General features: G+C 38.9%; 1 protein-coding gene across 22 annotated transcripts in view; it reads left to right on the top strand.

Moving 5' to 3' along the window:
* DLG1 (discs large MAGUK scaffold protein 1) overlaps positions 1-22,265 on the top strand; it is a 208,010-nt gene that overhangs the window by 112,092 nt on the left and 73,653 nt on the right. For all 22 annotated transcript variants that reach the window (XM_056121163.1, XM_056121167.1, XM_056121169.1 and 19 more), the window contains 2 exons: positions 8,909-8,962; positions 19,265-19,315. In XM_056121163.1, coding sequence (XP_055977138.1) covers positions 8,909-8,962; positions 19,265-19,315 — 105 coding nt within the window. The remainder of the gene's footprint in view (positions 1-8,908; positions 8,963-19,264; positions 19,316-22,265) is intronic.

The raw sequence follows: 22,265 nt of genomic DNA on the forward strand, positions 1-22,265 counted from the left end.
TGCCAGTACCTGGCATCAAACCCAGGTCTGCACTCTGCTCTTTGAGGTATCTCTGTAGCCCCATTTTTATGTTTTTTTATGCATCGACTGAGATGAAGTTATTTTCTCCCAACATTCTTTTGATGAATGGTGTTTGTGATCAATCTTCGTTGATCATGATTTAAAGAACCTCGATATGCTGCTGAATTTGGATTGCTAGTATTTTTGTTGAGAATTTATACAAGAGTGTTCATTTGGGATTTTGGTTTATAGTTTTCTTTTTGGTCTGATTTTGGATCAGATAGTCCTGGAGATTTCCTCCCTCATCAATTTTTGGGCAGAACTTGAGAAGAAATGGTGTTTGTTCTTTAACTATTTGAAGAAATGCATCATAAAGTCTTTCGGTTAAGGACTTTTCTCTTTCAAGAGGTTTTGTTTTGGTTTCATTTGGGTTTTGGGTCACACTGCGCCAGCATTGCTCAAGGCTTATCCCTGGGTTTGTGCTCAGGTATCACACCTGGCAGTGCTTTGCGTGCAAAGGGACCACATGTGGGATCAAAACCAGATGGCTGCATGCAAGGCAAGCACCTCAACCCCTTTACTTTTCTCCTATCAGGAGATATTTTTAGTAATGATTTTAAAATCTCCTTCCCAGTGAATGTCTATTCAGATGTAGCTGAAGTGATAGAGTGCGTGCCCCGAGATCAGTTTCAGACTTTGCATGTCCACCCCCAATCCCAGCATCACTGCTTGTCTCCTTTACTGCTTTAAAAGAGGATCACTGCACATGTTCTATTTCTTCATGACTTAGTCTTGGTACCAGTTTGTCAGTTCTCTGTATGTTATCCAGTTTGTTGGCATACATTCATTCCTAATACTATCAATTCTTTTTTTCACTATCAAACAAACAAACACTGTCCTCCCATTGTTCATCGATTTGATCGAGCGGGCCCAGTAACATCTCCATTTTGAGACTTGTTACTGTGTTTGGAGTATTGAATATGTCACGGGCGATCTCGGTAGCTGGCCGGGCTCTCCGAGAGGGGTGGTGGAATCGAACCCGGCTCGGCTGGCCTGGCTGCGCGCAAGGCAAACGCCCTACCGCTGTGCTATAGTAATGACCCCACTTTTTTTTTTTAATTTTTATTAGTGACAAACCAAGAGGTACAGTTGTACACTTAAAAATTTTTGTGCTTGGGTTTCAATTATACAATGATTAAGTACCCATCCCTCCACCAGTGCCCATTTTCCACCACCACAGATCCCAGTATCCCTCCCACCCCCCCATCCCCCTCATTCTACCCTGCCTCTGTGGCAGGGCATTCCCTTTTGTTCTCTCTCTCCTTTTGGGTGCTGTGGTTTGCAAAAGAGGCATTGAGTGGCAATCATGTTCGGTCTATAGTCTATTTTCAGCATGCTTCTCCCTTTCTGGGAGGATCCTCCCAATACCCTTTATTTGGTGCTCCCTTCTCTATCTGAGCTGCCTTTTCCCCTAGCATGTGTGGCTGGCCTCCAAGCCATGGAGTGAACTTCCTGGTACTTATCTCGGCTATTCTTGAGTGTTAGTCTCCTATTTTGTTACTTTATATGTTCCCCAGATGAATGCAATCTTTCTATGTCTATCCCTCTGACTCATTTCGCTTAGCTTGATACTTTCCATGTAGTACCACTTGTATGTAAATTTCATGACTTCATCTTTTCTAACAGCTACATGGTACTCCATTGTGTAGATGTACCAAAGTTTCTTTAACCAGAATGACCCCACTTTTGTTTCTGATAAAATAATTTTTTGTTTATTTTTTTTTAATTTTTATTAGTGAAACACCATGAGGTACAGTTGTAGACTTACAAATTTTTGTGCTTGGGTTTCAGTTATACAATGATCAAGTACCCATCTCTTCACCAGTGCCCATTTTCCACCATCATGAGTCCCAGTATCCCTCCTACCCCCTATCCCCCCATCCCACCCTGCTTCTGTGGCAGGGCATTCCCTTTTGTTCTCTTTCTCCTTTTGGGTGTTGTGGTTTGCAAAAGAGGCATTGAGTGGCAATCATGTTTGGTCTATAGTCTATTTTCAGCATGCTTCTCCCATCCTGGGAGGATCCACCCAACACCCTTTATTTGGTGCTCCCTTCTCTATCTGATGAAATAATTTGATTCTTTTTTCTTTTAGTCTATCCACTAAGTTTGTCAGTTTATTGACCTTTTCAAAGAATGAACTTTGGACCTCAGTCTTAATTTTTTCCCCCTCTTTTCTAATAATTATTTCCTCTGCTAAATTTCAGTTTAAATTTTTCTAATTCCTTTAGTTATAAAGTTAAGCTACTGATTAAATTTTTCTTTTTTTTAGCTTTGGGGTTTGGAGATAGAGTACAGCAGGTAAGATGCTGCTTTGCACGTAACTGACCTGGGTTCAATCCCCAGAGCCCCACCAAAAGCAAGACCTTGGTAGCAGAGGGTGTGGTCCAAATTGGGATGTAGCTGCTGCTGCCTGTACTCCACCCACCCAGAGTTCCAGGGTCCCACCAACATTATCCCAAGATCTCTTCTTCCCACCCCCAAGATTTCTTTTTTTTTTCTTTTTTTGCTTTTTGGGTCATACCCAGCAATGTTCAGGGGTTACTCCTGGCAGTGCTGGGAATCGAACCCAGGTTGGCCGCGTGCAATGCAAACACTTTACCTGCTGTGCTATTGCTTTAGCCCCCAAGATTTCTTATTTTTTAAGACGAACTATGAGGCTCTCCCATGGTACTGTTTTATCTGACCCATTTATTTTGATATATCATATTTTTATTATCATTCATCTCTGTTTTGTGATTTCTTTTACAATTTTTTCTTTTTTCATCATTGGATTAAAGTGTGGTTAAGCTTCCGCTATTTGTTGAATTTTCCAGTATTCCTTCTGTTATTTTTTTAAAAATCTTTGTCCCATCTTGTTCAGAAAAGATAGTTTGTATGATAACTTCCTAAATCTATTGAGATCATTTGTAACCTAACAGTGAGTCTGTCGTGGAAAATATCCTATTTGCAATTAGGCTTTACTGATTTTTGTGTTAAGTCTTTAATAACCTTGTTTTGTTTTGTTTTGTTTTGTTCTGGGACCTCACCTCAATGAGGCAATGTTCAGGGGTTCTCCTGGCTCTGCACTCAGGAATTATTCCTGAGTGTTCAAAGGGACCATATGGGATGCCTGAATTGAATCTGAGTGGGCCAAGTGCAAGGCAAACACCCTACGCCCAGCCCTCCAGGCCCTCCTTTTGTATTTTAATGGCTGTTTATTAGTAGCATAAATGTTTACAATTTATCTTATTACTATTTTGAACTTTTGCTAATATCTGATTCTTTTGTTAATAGCCTTTTTGATTTAGTAGACAAAAACAGTATTTTGTCTATTTATAGCCATATTTGGTTGTTACTTGCATGTAATAATCATTTCCTGTACTTCCTCTTAGAATCTGTTTAGATTCTAGTGAGTTTCTTAGAGATAGAATGTAGCAGGGTCATATGTTTTTCATCATTCTACTAGCCTCTATAGTTGTATTGAATAGTTTAGTCTTTTGTATTTAAAGTAATGAGTAGTAATGAGGAACTTAATTCTGTCATTATGTTACATGTTATGTGTTTTCTGTATGTATGTATGTATTTATTTATTTGCTTTTTGGGTAATACCTGGCAGTGCACAGGAGTTACTCCTGGCTCATGCACTCAAGAATTATTCCTGGTGGTGCTCAAGGGACCATATGGGATGGTGGGAATCGAACCTGGGTCGGCTGCATGCAAGACAAACGCCCTACCCACTGAGCTATCGCTCCAGCCCCTCTGTATTTATTGAATAAATTTTTTCATTTAATTTTTATGTGGTGACGTTGCAGATTGTAAATATTTATATGGTTAGTAGTGTAGTACTATGTACCACACTTAACACCAGTGCTAATATCTCCACTACTGCCCACTGCACCCTTTCCATTCTTTCTTCTCATTTCCCCATCGCTGCTACCACAACTACAGCCATGAGCTCTTCAGTTCTGTGCCTAGTTGAACTTTCCTGTTCCTTTGCTTCATTTCTTTATATGCTACATTTGGATAAGATGATCCAGTATTTATCTTTTGACTTATGATTATTTTGCTTTGCACCGTACCCATTTATTTATATCCATGTTGTAGCAAAAGACAAGATTTCACATTTTTAATGACTGAGTAGTATTCCATTGTGTATATAAGACATTTGCTTTGTTTGTTCATATATTGTTGGAGAGTTGTGTTGTTTTCAAATTGTAAGTAGTAAGGCAACGAACATAGATGTACAGTATCTTTTAAAATAAATTTTCTAATTAGCTCTTTTTCAGATGTATGCTGAAAATGTTTTATCGAACCATTCAGAATTTTTTTATGAATTCCTTCACTGTATAAACAGTTTAGTTTTATATTCTTTATTTTTGCTTTTTGAAACACCATTTAATGGTGATCTTCTAAATGATAGCGTTTAAGGGTTAATGCAGTGTCTCAAATTAGAATTCAAAATGAGGTTTATGACATGTTCACTTGAAAAATACTTCTTTGTGATTTACAAGAAGATATTAAGTAAAATAATGAAGCTAACATATTACAGAGATTAAATACAGCGTTTGACATCAAATCATTTTTGTTTGTTTTAGGGCCCAGAAACTAATCCCAACTCTGTGCTCAGGGGTTGCTCCCAGAGGTGCTGGAGGATCATGCATTCAATGCAGAGGATCGCCCCTGGCCTTCTGCATGCAGAGCATTTGCTCGAGTCTGGTGCACTCTTTCCAACCCTAACAGATTTTTTTTTAACCCCTAACAGATTTTTAAATGTAGTATTGCCCTCTGGGATCATGTAAGAATGTGATAACAAATCATAATAGCAACCTCTGCACTGCCCCTTTTTGTTGAAATAGACTTAAAAGTTAGGTTAATTGATATTGTATTAAGTTTTGATTTTGGTAATTGGGTCTAACTAATTCTTTAGTTAATTCATCCTTTTGAAATGTCCCTGGCCTGGGGCCAGAGCGATAGCACAGCGCTTAGGGCCTTTGCCTTGCTCATGGCCAATCTGGGTTCGATTCCCAGCATCCCATATGGTCCTTGAGCACTGCCAGGAGTAATTCCTGAGTGCAAAGCCGGAAGTAACCCCTGAGCATTGCTGGGTGTGACCCAAAAGGGGGGCGGGGGAAGAAGTGTCCCTGGCCTCCTACTGACTTCTCCCCACCACCACACCACGATTGTTGTTCTCTAATTGTAGGACATCATGACTAGCCAAATTGAAACATACACTATGGTTTATTTTAGGGGTAAGAGTGTCTGTCTTCCTCACAATCAAAAATCTACATGACAGCTTTATATATTTGGACCTTTCCATATGAGCTATTTACATATTCAGTAATTCAACCAACTGACAACCATGGTTGTTTGAATTCATGAATGCAGATCTTGAAGGTATGAAGTGGACTCTTGCCGTTCACACTCCTATTTGAGTCACCTGTACGTTGTTATTAAAGAATAAATTAGCAAAATAATTTTTGTGCTTTTGGGGCACATTATCCTTAAAATTATTTCTTGAGGGGCTGGAGCAATAGTTCAGCAGGTAGGGAGTTTGCCTTGCACACCACCAACCCAGGTTTAATCCCAATACCCTGTATGGTAGTACCTGAGCACCACTGGGTGTGACCCCAAAAAACTTTTTTCTTGGTCCTAAATAGTAGTCTTCCTCTTCTTCCTCTTTCTCCTCCTTCCTCCTCCTCCTCCTCCTTCCTCCCCTTCCTCCTCTTTCTTCCCCTCCCTTCCCCCTCCTTTTTGGATACTCTTTGTTTCAGTTAGTAATACTTTCTGTGACCAAGTTTTTTATATATATTTGTGTATCACACTCTCCAAAGCCCTTCAATTTGTACCACCCTCTTCACTTTTCATTTCTACCTCCAAATCATAGGCTCTGGAACACTGCTTTGTCAGATATGTTTCTGTGTTCTTTAATGCAAGAATTTCGAAATTTTCAAGATAGTAGATATCGGTATGCTTTATTCCAAGATAAGTGTTTTCCTCCTTTCCGTCCCTTCTTGTCATTGTCTTGCAGTGATGCAGGTCCCACCCGTGCTCAGTCTGGGTCTCATAAACTGGGTTTCAGTGTTTGCTGGAGGGGTCACATCTGTTTATGATGCTTACACATATTCAGGTTGTGGTGCTTATTGGGATCATACTCCTAGTTGTGATATTTGCACACAACTCCTAGTGTGCTAGTGCCAGGGGATCCCAGACAGCAAAAGTGCTGGAACTGTGCTTGGCATTTCTAGGTTGCACTCCCTTGAGCTTGCAGTTTCTTACTTGCAAGGCAGATGGTCTAGCCACTGAGCCATCCCCCCTAGAAAAATGATTTCATTCTCTACCTGCTATCACAGTCTTAAATATTTTTATCATTATTTTAAGAAAGTAAACTGGAGGCCATCAAATCATGCTCCATGAGCTTCATTTATATGTACATATTTGTATTTCCAGCCATTGCTTATGAATATATCTTTTTCAGATTGCCAGGTTTTCTTGGTGTTAGTTTTTCATTGAAATTCTTAATACTCTGTGGCAACTTTCCTGAGGTTTGAAGTCCTTTCTTTGCCTGGTTTCCCTTCAAGTATAATCATTCACTCACATTCTAATTCTAATGCACATCTACATCTAATTGTGTTTTACATCAAAATCACAAATTATATTTACTGGTCTGAGAATATTTTTTATTTTGGACTGAATGTTAAAATCAATTACATGATGTGATTGCTGATACCTTAATAGCAATTCTAAACTGTAGTATTTTACCACTGCCTTTGCTATTAACCTCTTACATTCATATTTGATGCAAGACAGTGTTTCGCTCTATTTTTATTAGGAACATTTTGAAGAATGTTCAGCTGTCAAGGGACTAAAACACTGAGCTCCCCAGACATTCATCACCTGACTATGATAACATCAACTCACGGGCACTCTTATTCTGCCTGTAAGATACCCCACGCACAACTATATATTCTTTTGAAGAAAATATCACCCTTTATATCAACTTTTGGGGTATATTTTAGTATCAGACTTTTTATATAACTAGAATAAAAAGATAACATATATGGATAGCAGTGTTCATAGCTGTATAAGGGTGATTGTTGTGTTCATGACTAGTTATCACTGTAGTAATTGCACAAATTAGAGTGATAAAAAACAACTTTTCTCATGGTATTATTGGTGTATTGGTGTATATAACACATTTGGTGTAATACATGAGCTATGAATATAAGTTCCTTCATAACTTTAAATAGCTTGGTACCTTTTTGCTCTTCTTTGTAATAACCAAAGTTTGATTAAGTTGCACCTTTCAAAAAGAAAAAAAACCATAGCCAATGGCGTACAGGGCTTAGTCCTGGATTTGTGCTTAGGGATCACTCCTGGCAGTGCTTTGGGGGCCATAGGTTTTGATCGGAGTTGAACCTGGTTTCGTCACATGCTCTCCAGCCCCATTAATCTTTCACTGAGGTAAAAGATTACCAAATTGAGAAATCTCAGTAGATCATTGGGAAGCTACTAATTGCTAATATTCATAAAATCTTTAATGACTATATGTTAACCAACGGTATAAATAGCAATCTTTGGTTTTAATTAATTATCCTAAGGTAGAATATCACATTCAAAAATAGAAGTACACATAAAAGAATTAGTATGTTACATATATCTTTAACTAGTGCTTCTTGTGGCCCAGTTGTATGCTGTATAATTATTTGACTCTGAAATTATGTTGTCCTTAGGTGTTTTATTATACAGTTATCCAGAGCTAATATTTTGCTGAAAATAATGCAAAATATTTTGAACTCTGAATATTAACATTTTAGAAAACTCTGTGCTCCTCTCTTGGAAGTAGACCCATTATTTTGTTTATGCTTTTGAGTAGAATTATTATTTATACATAAGTCCTAGAAATTATTTAAAGGATAATCATTTTGTTCCTATGAAATTATCTATTGCCCTATTAAACAAATCATTTTGAGGGTTATCGCTTGCATATTTTAGTATATTGTTGGTATTTTGTGATGAATTTTTTATTATATTTTGTTCTTAAGTTCCAACAACATGCTTTTTTCAATTCAGACTTAATTAGATGTATGTTATTTTTACTATGTTTTTGGGGTTTTTTTATTTTTATTTGACTGTTGTTCTGCATGTGGTCAAATATAAAAGTTATCAAGCAAAAATGAAGCTAAAAATAATCGACCTTACATAAAAATATGTGGTTTTATTTTAATTTACAATTGATTTCTTTCTCTGACAGACTTGTTTTCTTTTCAACACAATTCAGTGTGGAGGCGTATTTTTTTCCTTAGGTAATAAAACAAAATCTCCAAGGAATCCTCAGATACAGAAGAATTAGTGATTTCTAAGCAATTGAGGGAAAAGTTGTTTTAGTAAAATTATGAATTTGTTGAGAAGCCTGGCATACTCTGCATATCTTAAGAAATCTGTCTAAAGACTTAATTCTTTATAGCAGAAATAACAAATTATTTTATAAATTCAAATGTGACTTGACTGCTTATACTTAAGCCTTCACACTTGGTCTTGGGAAAGGGTACATAAATGTAGGAAATGCTCACATGAAATTTTGCTTTAAGAAATAACAAATCCAAAAAAAAATATATAGCAAATCCTGGCTGGGGTGATAGCACATCAGTAGGGCCTTGTAGCCGACCCAGGTTCGATTCCCAGCATCCCGTAGGGTCCCCTGAGCACTGCCAGGAGTAATTCCTGAGTGCAAAGCCAGGAGTTACCCCTGAGCATCACCAGGTGTGACCCAAAAAGCAAATCCTTCATATACTTTAAATATTTGTGAACATTAATATGTGTTTTGCCAATCTTTCTGTTAATTTGACACATTTGCAATTCTTTCTTTCAGGCAAATCCTCCTCCTGTACTGGTCAACACAGATAGTGTAGAAACTCCAACTTATGTAAGTTCCATTTTCTCTCCACATTTAAATAATGTATTTAAATCATTTTGCCTTTTTTTTTTCCTTAATCAGAATTGTGGTACTCAGTCACTTAGCTCGAGGTGTTATAATGTCTTTTTGAATTCCTATTTTTTAGATTCTTCTAATATTGACCCATGGTTGCAATTGCTGGGGTGTATGGTAGCAATATGTTTAGGGTTTTGAAGAACCACCTGTTTTCCAAAAATACTACACCATTTTATATCCCCACCACCTGTTGTAAAAAGTTACAACTTCTCCACACTCTCACCAATCTTGTTATTCCTCATCAACAATATTTTGACTTTGTAAAAAATTATAGTCAAGCTAATAGTCATGAAATACTACCTCATTATGACATTGGTTTGCATTACTTAGTGACTAATGATGTTGAACATCTTCTCTGTGGTTTTTGTTACTGATCATTTTTGTATCTTCATTGGAGAAATGTTCATTCCTCCATTTGGGTTTGGGGAGGAGTGGCCAGGGAGCTGGGGGGCCACTCCTGGTGACACTCAGCCAGCCTGTTCAGTGATTCAGTGCTAGTGCCTAAGGATGTGGCAATGCTTGGAAACCTCCAGAACTGCACTTGGCAATCTCAGGAGGCCTTGTAGTACGAGATATCAAACCAGGGTCAATGGTTGGCCTCTTCCTGACCACTAAACTCCCATGCAGCACCATCTTTTCTCATTTTTAATTGTATTTTCTTTTTATCAGTAATTTGTAGAAATCCTTTATGCAATCTTTTATGCAATCTGAATGTCTTCAGATACTCTAGGTACTCTAGTTACTTTAGATATCTTTATATAAAAATTAAAATACATATATATTGGGGCCAGAGCAATAGTAGAGTAGATAGGGCACTTGCCTTGCACATGGCCAACCCAGGTTTGATCCCCAGTACTCCAAATGGTCCCCTGACCCTCACCAGGAGTAATCCCTGAGTCAGAGCTAGAGGTAATCCCTGAGTACTATTATATGTGACCCAAAATTCCAAAAAAAAAAAAAAAATCCTATATATCTTTGTCAGATATATGATTTATTAAAAAATTCTGCCTTTCTTAATGCTGTCTTTCATTGTATTGACGTAAATCTGGTATTATATATACATATATATATATATATATATACAATTTTTTTTTTCCACAAACGTGACTTTGATAGATCAAAGAAACCTTGCTTCATGTCAGGTTTAAAGGACTTATATTTAAGATTTATAATTTTCGCTCTTGCATTTGAGTATTTTGTTCTTTTTTGAGTTAATTTTGTATGTTGTATGAAGTAAAACCCAAACTTCATTCCCTTGCATGTAGTTATCCAGTTGTCCCATGCCCTTTTGATGAAAAAGCACGTATTTATAGACCAGAGAGATTGTACAAACTCGTGCTTGAACACTACCAGGAGTGACTCCTAAGGATAGAGCCAGGAGTAAGCCCTGGTTTACCACTGGTTGTGACCCAAACTCCCTCAAAAAAAACAAAAAACAAAAATAACCCCCTTGTTTCCACATTGAATGATATTGGCATTCTTATAGAAAATTAAATATTTATGGACTTGTGTTTTATTGGCTAGCTATGCAGTTATTTCTTTGAGTTCATAATACATCCTCTGAGGTCCTTATCTGCAAGGTTACCTAACTGGTTGGTGCTGGTTAAATTTCCCAGGCTGTTATCAGTGGTAACTCACTGGTGGTATTCTGCGCTGCCATCCCATCGTGGCTGCTGCAAACTGGGAGGTAGATCTTTCCAGTTCAAGCTGGGTGGGGCTCTTTTCCCTCCCTGTTGAAGCTGTCCTGACCATATTTGTTTTCACTAACTAGTTGTGTAGAGTTTTTGGTGTACACAACTTTATGCTCCCACTATCCCTACAGTAGTTTTAATTCCTCACTACCACAGCTACTCTGTGTGTTGGATGAATGGGTGACTGGAGTTAGGTTGTCCAATGTTTCTTCCCTGAAAGATAGGAGGCAGTGAAAGATCATGCAGCCACCCCAGATGGCTGTAGTCTTCCTGAACTGGTGGCAGGGAGATATGGCAGCACCTGAGGGCAGGGTCCTAGGCAGGACTCACATAACTCACTCACAAACAGAGCAGGGCACAAAGCCTATTTTGTAGTCCACTTCTGTTATTCCCTTCCCTTCCCTCTGTTGTTGTGTTGATTGGGTATTATACCCCACTGTCTGTGGTGTTTACGAGTGGTCACACACGTGCTCACTGGTAATTGCAGTTCTGGCAGGAGTTCTCACACATAGTGGAGCTTGTCCACTTTCATAGTGGTGCTTATGCACACTTGACTTTGTCAGAAGTGGCAGAGCACTGGGGCTCCCAGAGAGCAGAGCCACCAGGACTGTGCTTTGTGCATATGGATATCACCAGGCATTGAACTTGTCACATGTGTTTGTTGGACAGGTACTTCAGCCATTTATTTTCAAGTATTTTATTTTTTAATGCTGTTACAAATGAAATTGGTAGCATGGGCTTCTTATTTCTTAGGATATGGTACTTTCACTGATTTTCAGATACTGACCTTCTGTCCTACAACTTCCCTGAGCACATTTATTAACTCTAATAGTTTGTGTGCCAAGATCCCTTTGGATTTTCTACATAATGTTATGTCATCTGCTCCTTTTCGATCAGAAAACCTTTTGTTTCTTGACTAGTTGCCCTCATTAGAGCCTCTGTTTAACAATACAGTATGCAGTTGAAGTAGCAAGAAAAAAATCTCTATTTTGTACTTGAATCTTGGGAGAGAGCTTTCAGTCTGTTAACATTATTTTGTATTATACTTTATATTTAGTAGTTAGTGATAACTTCATTCGCCCAGGATTGTTCTCCATGCATTTTATTCTTTTCTTAGAAAAAATTATTTTATTCTTTTCTTAATAGAAAAAATTACTGAAGGAAGGAAAAATTAATAACTAAAATTCTAGATTTCTTTTTGACTCCAGTAATGAGATGAAAATCAAGTAATTTATTTCAGTAATTTCTATTTGTATTTTTGTCTTTATTTTCTGTAAAAAATTTTAACTCTGAAAGTTAAAATTAGAGTTAAAATGTACTTAAATTAATTTAGCTAGTTCTCTTACATTATAAAAGCCTCAGTTTTTCACATGAAGGATAAATCTTTTACAGTAATCAAAATTATCCTGATTATTTAGGAAAACCTTTTAGTAAATTGAGATTCACTGGCACTGTTCTCCTGTTGTTCATCGATTTGCTCGAGTGGGCACCAATAATGTCTCACAACAAATTGTGAGACTCCTTGTTACTGTTTTTGGCATATCAGGTATGTCATAGGTCGCTTTCCAGGCTTTACCATGCAGGCGAGATACTCTCGGTAGCTTGCCAGACTCTCTGAGAGGGGTGGAAGAATCGAACCCAGGTCGGCCGCCTGCAAGGCAAGTGCTCTACCCGTTGTGCTATCGCTCCAGCCCAAATTGAGATTAATACTTTTTATTTAGTACATTTATTTTTCATCAAGATTTTCTTCTCAGGGGGCTGGAGTGATAGTACAGCGGGTAGGGCGTTTGCCTTGCACGCGGCCGACCCGGGTTTGATTCCCAGCATTCCATATGGTCCCTTGAGCACTGCCAGGAGTGATTCCTGAGTGCAGAGACAGAAGTACTGTGCATCACTGGGTGTGACCCAAAAAGCCAAAAAAAAAAAAAAGATTTTCTTCTCAGTACATTTTTATTTCCAGATTCTCATCTTGAGATGGCATAGACTTGAATTTTCAATTGTCTCAAATTATGAACCAAATATGAGCCATGAATCATACAAATGTTGATAGATAAATCCTAAATATCAATATATTACTCTATATTTAGAAAGATATTACAGAAATAGACCTAATGAAAAAAGGAGTTAGTGAATTTTCTCTTTATATTCCTATGGACAAGACTTATAATTCTTATGTATTATAACTTATCTGTCCTGTTTGAATATATTAGTATTGGCTCATTAGGAAATGAAAGTCTGGGGGTGGGGGGGTAGAGAGAGAGTCCAGTTGCTAAAGCACTTGCCTTGCATGCAGTAGACCCAGGTTCCAGGCCCAGCACTACATGAAGTCCCCCAAGCATCACCATAAGCTATTCCTGAATGCAGAACCAGAAGCAAGCCTGAGTACCCCTGAGTGTGGTCCCCAAAACAAAACAAAACAAAAATTAAAAAAAAAACCTTTGGGGTCAGTAAGAGGTTGAGGACATATTTTTCTTTTTATAGTGTGTGTATGTTCATAATTACATTTTTTAAAACTTAAGTTACTAAAAAGTTAAGAGTGAATATTATCCCCAAATACTTGGAACAAGCACTTGGAAGTATTCGCTCATTCTATAGCAACAAAAAAAATGAAATACCCATGAGACAGCTTAACAGAAAATATAGTCTGAACTGTGCACACCTTAAAACTTCACTGATCGTGGGGCTGGAGCGATAGCACAGCGAGTAGGGCGTTTGCCTTGCACAAGGCCGACCTGGGATTGATTTCCAGCATCCTATATGGTCCCCCGAGCATCGCCAGGAGTAATTCCTGAGTGCAGAGCCAGGAGTAACCCCTGTGCATCACCAGGTGTGACCCAAAAAGGGAAAAAAAGAAAAAAAACTTCATTGATCATATGAGAGAATACTTGAGTAAGTAAAGAACTGATCTATGCTAAGCAGGAAGATAACAGATCATAATTTTCCTGGATAAATCTATAACATTCACATTATATCATGTCTTGCCCCAGAGAGAGACAAATGTTTGAGATGGGTTTGAGGAGGAATAGATAAAAGAGGAGCAGTGAGAGGAGAGGATGAGTGCTGTGTTTTGGAGAGATGGAGATAAACTTAGTCATTCATCCAGAGCTCCATTATCCAAATAGTAGCCACTAGCCACACATGGTGGTAATTAAATTTAAACTGACTGATATTCAATAAAATATATAAGATTTAGCTTCTCAGTGATATGGGCCATAATTCAAGTGCTCCATAACCTTTGTGAGTGATAACTCCTATTTTGAACAAGTCAGATGATACAGCAGATTATAGAGCACAAAGTTCTGTTGGAGACAGTGTTATAGAAAACAAATACTCAAATATTGCCAGCAAAATTTAAAATAAAAGTAGTTATGGGAGTTTTCCCTTCCAAGTAACAACACAGAAACCATCATTAATTAAAGCAGCATAGTTTTGGTTAAAAACTAAACAAGTTAATAGAATACAATTTACCTTTGATGTCTGTATGTTGTAAAGTCTTTTTTTTTTCTAGTCTGATTTGGTAGAATAGTTGTTCTTAATTATGGTTGTTTACAGGGAGGGCACCCCACAAATACTAAGATTATATATTCACATTTTTATACCCACCCACACATATATTATATATTTAAATACATATACAGTGAGAATTTTCTCCCTGTTCTTTAATTCTTTGGAACTTCTGCTTTTTTATCCAAAGTAATGCCATAACTTCTTTACCAGTTTACCTTATCTCTAGTTTCTATTAATTTCTATTAGTTTCTATTGTTCCTGAAAGCCTAGTAAGTCTTGTTGCTAAAAGAAAATTTCAGGAACTCCTTATTTCTTGTTTCTTAAGGAAGTGTTCAAGATACTTCATATTCAGACTTCATGGTCATTGCTCATTTGATCCCCAGTACCACATTTAGTCACCTGAACACTGCCAGGAATGACTCCTGAGCACTGCTGGTTGTGGCTCAAAAATAAAGAAGCTTAGCAAATAATCCATTTTATAGTTTTGTTCAAAACCATAGTATCTTTTGAAAATATTGCACCACCCTAGACTAAAATTTTACTCAAAATGAATGTCTTTAATATCATTATAAAATTGTCTCCATTTACAAAATTGTCATTCATTTAGAAGTTATTGAGTGCAGAGTAAAGTCGTTTTGTCCTTATGACCTCATTTTATTTTATTTTGTTTCACTGTGTTTTGTTTTGGGAGCCCCGGTGGTGTGGTGCATGGAAGATTGCTTCTGGTGGTGCTGGGGATTAAACCTTGGCCTCTTGCATGCAAGCATGCACTCCAATCCCACTTTTCAGCCTGGATTTCTCAGTTTTGACCTCTTTTAATCTCTCTGGAATTCACAGAAAATACCATTTCATCTTGATTTTGCCTTAAAATATGTGCCGAGGACATTTACTAAATCCTTTTCATAAATATTTAATAGTAAAGGTGCTTAATGACAAAACTCTTAAGATTTACTAAAGTCACCAGTTGTAATGCAAAATCCTATCTATTAACACCATTAGAACTATATATAAGGACTTGGCATTTGCAAATGTTTTCCAGAATAAAATTCAAAAACAAAAAGAAGAGCCCAGTGTAGCCATTATAGGATTTTTTTTCTTTTTAGGTCACACCCGGCAATGCAAAGGGGTTACTCCTGGCTCTGTACTCAGGAATTACTCTGGCAGTGCTTGGGGGACCATATGGGATGCTGGGAATTGAACCCAGTTCGGTCGCATGCAAGGCAAACACCCTACCCACTGTACTATCGCTCCAGCCCCACCATTATAGGATTTAGCCAAAGTTTTATGTCAAGGAAATGTAATACATGTTTATGAAAGCAGAAAAGAGCAATAAGCATAAATAAACTGGACAACAACTTCAGAAACTTTAAGGATCAGTATATAAAAGCAGAGCTCCAAAAGAGTAATCACTAATATTACGACTACTTTGCTAAAGACTTATAAGGCTACAGCAATTCTAGAAAAAATACATGTAAAGATAATAAATACAAAAAACCTTTAGAATAAGAAAAATGACATAGCCACATGTAGGGATTTTTCTTTTCTTTTTTTTTTTTTTGCTTTTTGGGTCACACCTGGTGATGCTCAGGGGTTACTCCTGGCTCATGCAATCAGGAATTACTCCTGGCGGTGCTCGGGAGACCATCTGGGATGCTGGGAATCGAACCTGTGGGGGCCATGTTGGCTGCGTGCAAGGCAAACGCCCTACCCGCTGTGCTATCGCTCCAACCCCTGGAGATTTTATTTTTAATCATAAAAAAGAACTTCAGTTAAGTGAGGAGGTCATACATATGTATAACCCTCCTGTACTATGCATATGCATTCTAAATGCTGAGTTTGAGTGCATTTTAGTCATAAGAATTAGAAACGAAAGTAGTGGTGATGGTTTTGTTAATTTCAGAATCACTTCATTTATCACTTAATCCCCATTATTCATCGATTTACTCGAGCGGGTGCCAGTAACGTCTCCATTCATCTCGGTTGCGTGCTAGCGTAGCCCAATTGTATCTGTTCGTTCTAGGAACATGCAGAGCCTCAAACCGATCATTCAGGGTCTTGACGAAGAAGTCTGACCATCTTGTAGGTGGGTGTCCACATGATCTTTTGATGTCCCGTGGAATCCAATCAGTAATGGCTCTAGTCCAGCGGTTGTCTGTAAACCTCATTACGTGTCCAGCCCATCTGATTTTTGATGTCTTGGCAAATGAGACAGCGTCCCTGATTCTTGAGCGTTGACGAAGATCAGAACTCCGGATTCTATCTCTCATTTGAGTGAATCGTGATATTCCAAGCATAGCTCTTTCGATTCCTCTTTGAGAGACCCGAATAGCGTTCTCATCCTGTTTTCGTAGGGTCCAGGTCTCTGAGGCATATGTTAATGCAGGAAGAACAGTGGAATCAAAGAGATGTGCTCGTAGCTGGAGGTTCTTTGTCCTTTTAGTTATTTCTTCAACGTTCTTGAAGGCATTCCAAGCCACTCTCTTCCTCCTGTGTAACTCAGGTGCCAGGTCATTCATCATGTTGATTTCTCGACCTAGGTATATATAACTGTTGCATTCAGAGATGTTGGTTCCGTTGAGAGCGAATGGAGTGTCAGGAACAAGGCTGTTTCTCATAAACATTGTCTTCGTAAGATTCAGCTGTAGTCCGACCTTTCCACATTCACGGTCAAAGTCATTCAGCATTTGTGCCGCTTGGCTGATGTTTGGTGTTATTAGAACAATGTCATCAGCAAAGCGGAGGTGGTGTAGTTGCCGACCATCTATCTTCACTCCCATGCTTTCCCATTCCAGTCGTCGCATGATGTTCTCGAGGGTGGTACTGACTTCTACTCATTTTTATTACATATTATTATTATAATTATATTATAAAAATTATATATTACAAATACTACCAATTTCAGAATAGGTTTCATTATTCCAATTGTTGATTATTCTGTTGGTATAGTTTAGTGACTTTAAAATATAGTGACTTATAAAAACAACTCATTACATCTCATCATTTCAGTTGAATTCAGTGGTTCTGCTGCTGCATATGGTTTTGGCCAGTCACTGAAATGGCTGGAAAATCCAGACTGAGGACAGCCAGGATATTTGGCTCAGGGCCTTGATCCTCCTCCATGTGATTCTCCTTGTGACTATTTGAGCTTGCTCATGTTATTTTAGCTGCTGGGTTCTAAGAAAATGCATTCTAAGATGCAGGCATTCACTGTAAAGCCACTAACTTCAGAGATTCTACAGTATCACCTGTGCCCCTCTGCTCATCAAAGCTCCTCTGGAGTGCCCCGGTCTAAAGAGGCGAGGCAGAGGACCGCTCTGGAGGGTAGAATGGTTCCATCACAGTGTGAAGCAGCCTGGGAGAGAGAAGACAGGGTGGACTTTATTGCCAGGCCCTTTTTACTTAAAAGTATTTGCTGAATTTCAGTACCAGAAGGGCTGGAGCGATAGCACAGCGGTAGGGCGTTTGCCTTGCATGCAGCCAACATGGCCGACCCAAGTTCGATTCCTCCACCCCTCTCGGAGAGCCCGGCAAGCTACCGAGAGTATCTCGCCCGCATGGCAGAGCCTGGCAAGCTGCCCGTGGATATATTCGATATGCCAAACACAGTAACAACAAAGTCTCTAATGGAGACGTTACTGGGCCTGCTCGAGCAAATCGATAAACCACGGGAAGACAGTGACAGTACCAGAACCGTTAAAGTAATCATTTGAGCCCAAGTCATTCTGGTTCCCATAACTACTTTCCCATCACCCGTGTTTTAGGCCCTCACTGTGGGAATTACTTCTTTCAGGAGAGAATAGGAAATAAATTGGGAAGAATGAGAAAAAGTGCTTGGTCTCTAATTATTTTCAAAAACCTTAATGGTGGATCAAATTTACCATGAATTATGTTAGTGAGTCTTCTAATACAGTGAGGGTCTAAGTCCCCAGCACCATATGATCCGGTGAGCACGGAACCTAAGAACCTAGGGAAAGCCTTTAGCACCCACCAGTGTGACCCCAAACCATAAAAATCAAAATCTGTGTAAAACACATTGGGATGATTTGACAGAGGACAATATTAATCTGAGTAATTAGGTAGATTACATTGGTAGTCGTTTGATACTATTAGCAAATTTGGGGGCCAGGGTGATAGAAATGAGAATAAAGAGATGATGGTTTTAAGAAAAAAATGAACTATTCAAATTCATTTATAAGAATTGGCAACTGACTAGATATATGTTTAACCAACCAGAAAAGTCTTATTCCAGTGCCTTTTGAAGGAATAATCAATTGCAACATAGTGACTGGTTCAGGAAGAAGTAGGCCAGTACTCTAGGAAACAGCACTCTCATGTTCTTAAATATCCCCATTTACTGTACAGTCACAAGCAGTTAGTTGTGGGGTGGGGATGTAAGGGGACTCACAGGCAGTGTTCAGGAGATCAGGCACATGCACCGCCTAACTCAACCAAACTGGTTCAGTGTCAGGACTTGTGTTCTTCCCTGCAGTGCCAGAGACCACAAGGGCCACCTTGGTGGTATTTAATGGCCTCCAGGGCTACACAGGGCAGGGTTCTGTGGAACCATGTTGTGCTAGGATTTGAACGTGATGCCTGACTGCCAAGCCCCAAGAAGGAGTGTTCTAGTTCTCCTGTACGATCTGCTTTTAGAAAGGGTGGGTTGCAGGCCGGTTTAGTAAGTTCTCTTGTAGGCTGGCCCCCTGAGGTTCACACATGCACATATGCACACTATCGTGCACACATTCACATCCACGCATGTGCGTGAACAGAGCTTTCCCTGGCATCACATGGTCTCCCTCACCTCATCCCAACCCACACAGCAGCGTGCCCTAAACACTGCAGCACCTGGCTTAGACGCAGAGCCTGAAGGTAGCACTGGGGGCAGGCCCTGAGTGCCACTAGAGGTGGCCCCTGTTAAAAATGAAGTGATATAATTTGGTTACTGTCATATCTAAAAAGGTTTTTAATAAACCATGCAAAAATTATTTTGGCATTTCAAGTGTTATACTCTCAAATGTTTATGCTTTTTCCCCATTAGGTTAATGGCACGGATGCAGATTATGAATATGAAGAAATCACACTTGAAAGGGTAAAAACAATTTTCTAAAGTTTTATGCATAAATCTGTTACTTAAAGAACTCTTTTAATTAAACCACTCATTCATGCAGAATCTAAGGAGAAGCTCTTCTAAAAACAGTATCATGTAATATTAAATTTTTTAATTAACCCATCATAAAATTAGTCATCATATTGTGAAAACCTCTTGCTTTCCTGAATCCTTTTAAAAATAATTTTAGATTTACATATATTATTCTGTACTCATTTTTACTTATTGTTAGCATTTTGTATACTAAAATACATTTTTCAACTAATAGAACAATATTGATTCATTTTTATTAACTGAAGTCTGTATGTTGATTTTTTTTTTCTTTTCCAAGATCCCATCCAAGATGTTCCATTTACTTACTATGTCTCCTTAGGTTTCTCTGGTCTACGACAATCCTCTGATTTTGTCTTTTAATTTTCTTATTTTTATGTAAAACATTTATTTTAACTAAGTAGTACTCTTGTTTCGAGGTTCTAGCAGGGGAGCGCAGCTACTCGTATACCCTCGACCGAAGACCGGTCCGTCTCTATCGGAGAAGGCCGTCCTCTTCGACCGAGCGCGCAGCTTCAGGAGGGACACACATGGAGCGGTGAGGGAGGAAGGGGACACCCGCCTAGCCAGCCAGATCAGCCGAATCAACCCTGGCGATCAATGGGGTGACAGATGTCGCAGCCAGATCGCCCTCACATCTCGCACGCATGGCAGAGCCTGGCAAGCTCCCTGTGAAGTATTCGATATGCCAAACACAGTAACAACAAAGTCTCCAATGGAGACGTTACTGGGCCTGCTCGAGCAAATCGATGATCAACAGGAGGGCCTTTACTTTACTTTACTTAAGTAGTACTCTAGTATCTCACCCGCACGGCAGAGCCTGGCAACAACAAGTCTCACAATGGAGACATTACTGGGCCCGCTCAAGCAAATTGATGAACGGGAGGACAGGATTCTAGTACCATGACCATTGCATCAGTTTTATTTATTAACATAATGAATATGACCTTATCAAACATTTACTATCATGTACTTCCCAGTCAGAAAATAAATTAAGACTGTAATTCAGACATTTTCTTAACATATTTCCTCCTTAAGATTACCTGCATTCTGGAGCCAGGAGTACAATGTGTAGGGCGTTTGCCTTGTACATGCCAACTGGTGTTCTATCCATGGCGTCTCATATGGTCTTCCAAGCACCACCAGGAGTAATTTCTAAGTGCGGAGCCAGAAGTAACCCCTGAGCTTTGCCCAGTGCAGAAAGCCCCCTGCCCCCCCCCCCCAAAAAAAATAGCTGCATTTAGTTGATGCTGGTTTTAGTCATGTCACCTTGTTGGTCAACATTAGGGGGAAATGAAGTATGTAGACTTCCTTATTAGAATGTTTGTATATTGAAAACTAAAATCTGAGAGAATTACATTTGCTTACTTTTGAAGCTAGGAGGACGTATGACTGAAAATAAACCTGTTAAGGTATTTGACTTATAAAGTAGATCTTTATTGTCTAATACCTGAATTTGGGTCACCAGCTCATGTCGGATAGAAGACTTTGGAGTAAGCACATATTGAGGCCAGGGTTGTGATTGAGTGGTACAGCACATGCCTCCCATGTTGTGGTACCCTGGTTTCCATCACCGGCACCACAAAAACAAGCAGAATACTAATGTATGTTACATATTCTAATACAATGTTTGTCAACTTTATTAAAATATAGTTGATAAGGGGCCAGAGTGATAGTACAGTGAGTAGGGTTCTTCCTTGCTTGTACCCAGCCAACCTTGGATGCTTATGGTCCCTGGAGCCCCACCAGAAGTAATCCCTGAGCACCACCACATTTGGCCTCCAGAAACAAATATATGTAATATAGTGAATACATAATTCTGGTGGCAATCAGGATCATATATAGTGCCTGGGATTGAACCTGGGTTAGGCACATACATGTAAGGCAAGTACCCTACCTTCTATCTCTCCAGCCCTTAAATTTCTTTAGTTAAGACTCTGCATCATATTGTCACTGATTAAAGAACTTGACTAGCAGAAATTAGGGAGTTGTGGAAGAGAACAAACTTGTTTTTTGGTTTTTGGGGTTTTTTTTTTCTTTTGTTTTGTTTTGCTTTTTAGGTCACACCCAGCAATGACAGTGGTTACTCCTGGTTCATGCACTCAGTAATTACTCCTAGCCGTGCTTGGGGAACCATATGGGATGCTGGGAAACGAACCCCGGTCAGGCCACATGCAAGGCAAATGCCCTACCCACTGTGCTATCACTCCAGCCCCGAGAACAAACTTGTTGACTTAATAGATGAATAAATTCTGATATCTGGTGCACAGCATAGTGATTGTGGTCAGCAATAGAGAGTTCAGAATTCTAGACTATGTTCTAAATACTCTTACACAAAAAAGATATATATGTGACAATACAGAGATACTAGCAACTAGAATACCTGTATAATGTGGTAACCTTATATGATCTATCGATAACCAATAGCTCCTGAAGAAAATATGTTATAGTAGAATTTATGATTGAGTGAATTTTTAAGGTGGTTATTGCTGTCTTTTTTAATTACCTAAAGAACTGTTACAGTAGTCCTACAAAATAAATATTTTCAGTTTTGGGGGCTGGAGTGATAGCACAGCTGGTAGGGCATTTGCCTTGCATGGAGCCAACCCGGGTTTGATTCCCAGCATCCCATATGTTCCCCCAGCACGGCTAGGAGTAATTCCTGAGTGTGTGAGCTAGGAGTAACCCCTGTGCAATGCCGAGTATGACCCAAAAAAGCAAAAAAAAAAAAAATTAAAAAAATATTTTCAGTTTCACTGCATAGAGCAGAGAGTTCCTAAAGTTACCTGGCTGCCACCTTCTTTTCAGAAAAATGTCACTACTCAGTGCCCCTCACCCCCACCAAAATCTATTTTCTTTAAATGAACAAATGAGGAGCTGG

The sequence above is a fragment of the Sorex fumeus genome, unplaced genomic scaffold (assembly GCF_029834395.1).
Source record: "Sorex fumeus unplaced genomic scaffold, SorFum_2.1 ptg000044l, whole genome shotgun sequence".
In the NCBI taxonomy this organism is placed as follows: domain Eukaryota; kingdom Metazoa; phylum Chordata; class Mammalia; order Eulipotyphla; family Soricidae; genus Sorex; species Sorex fumeus.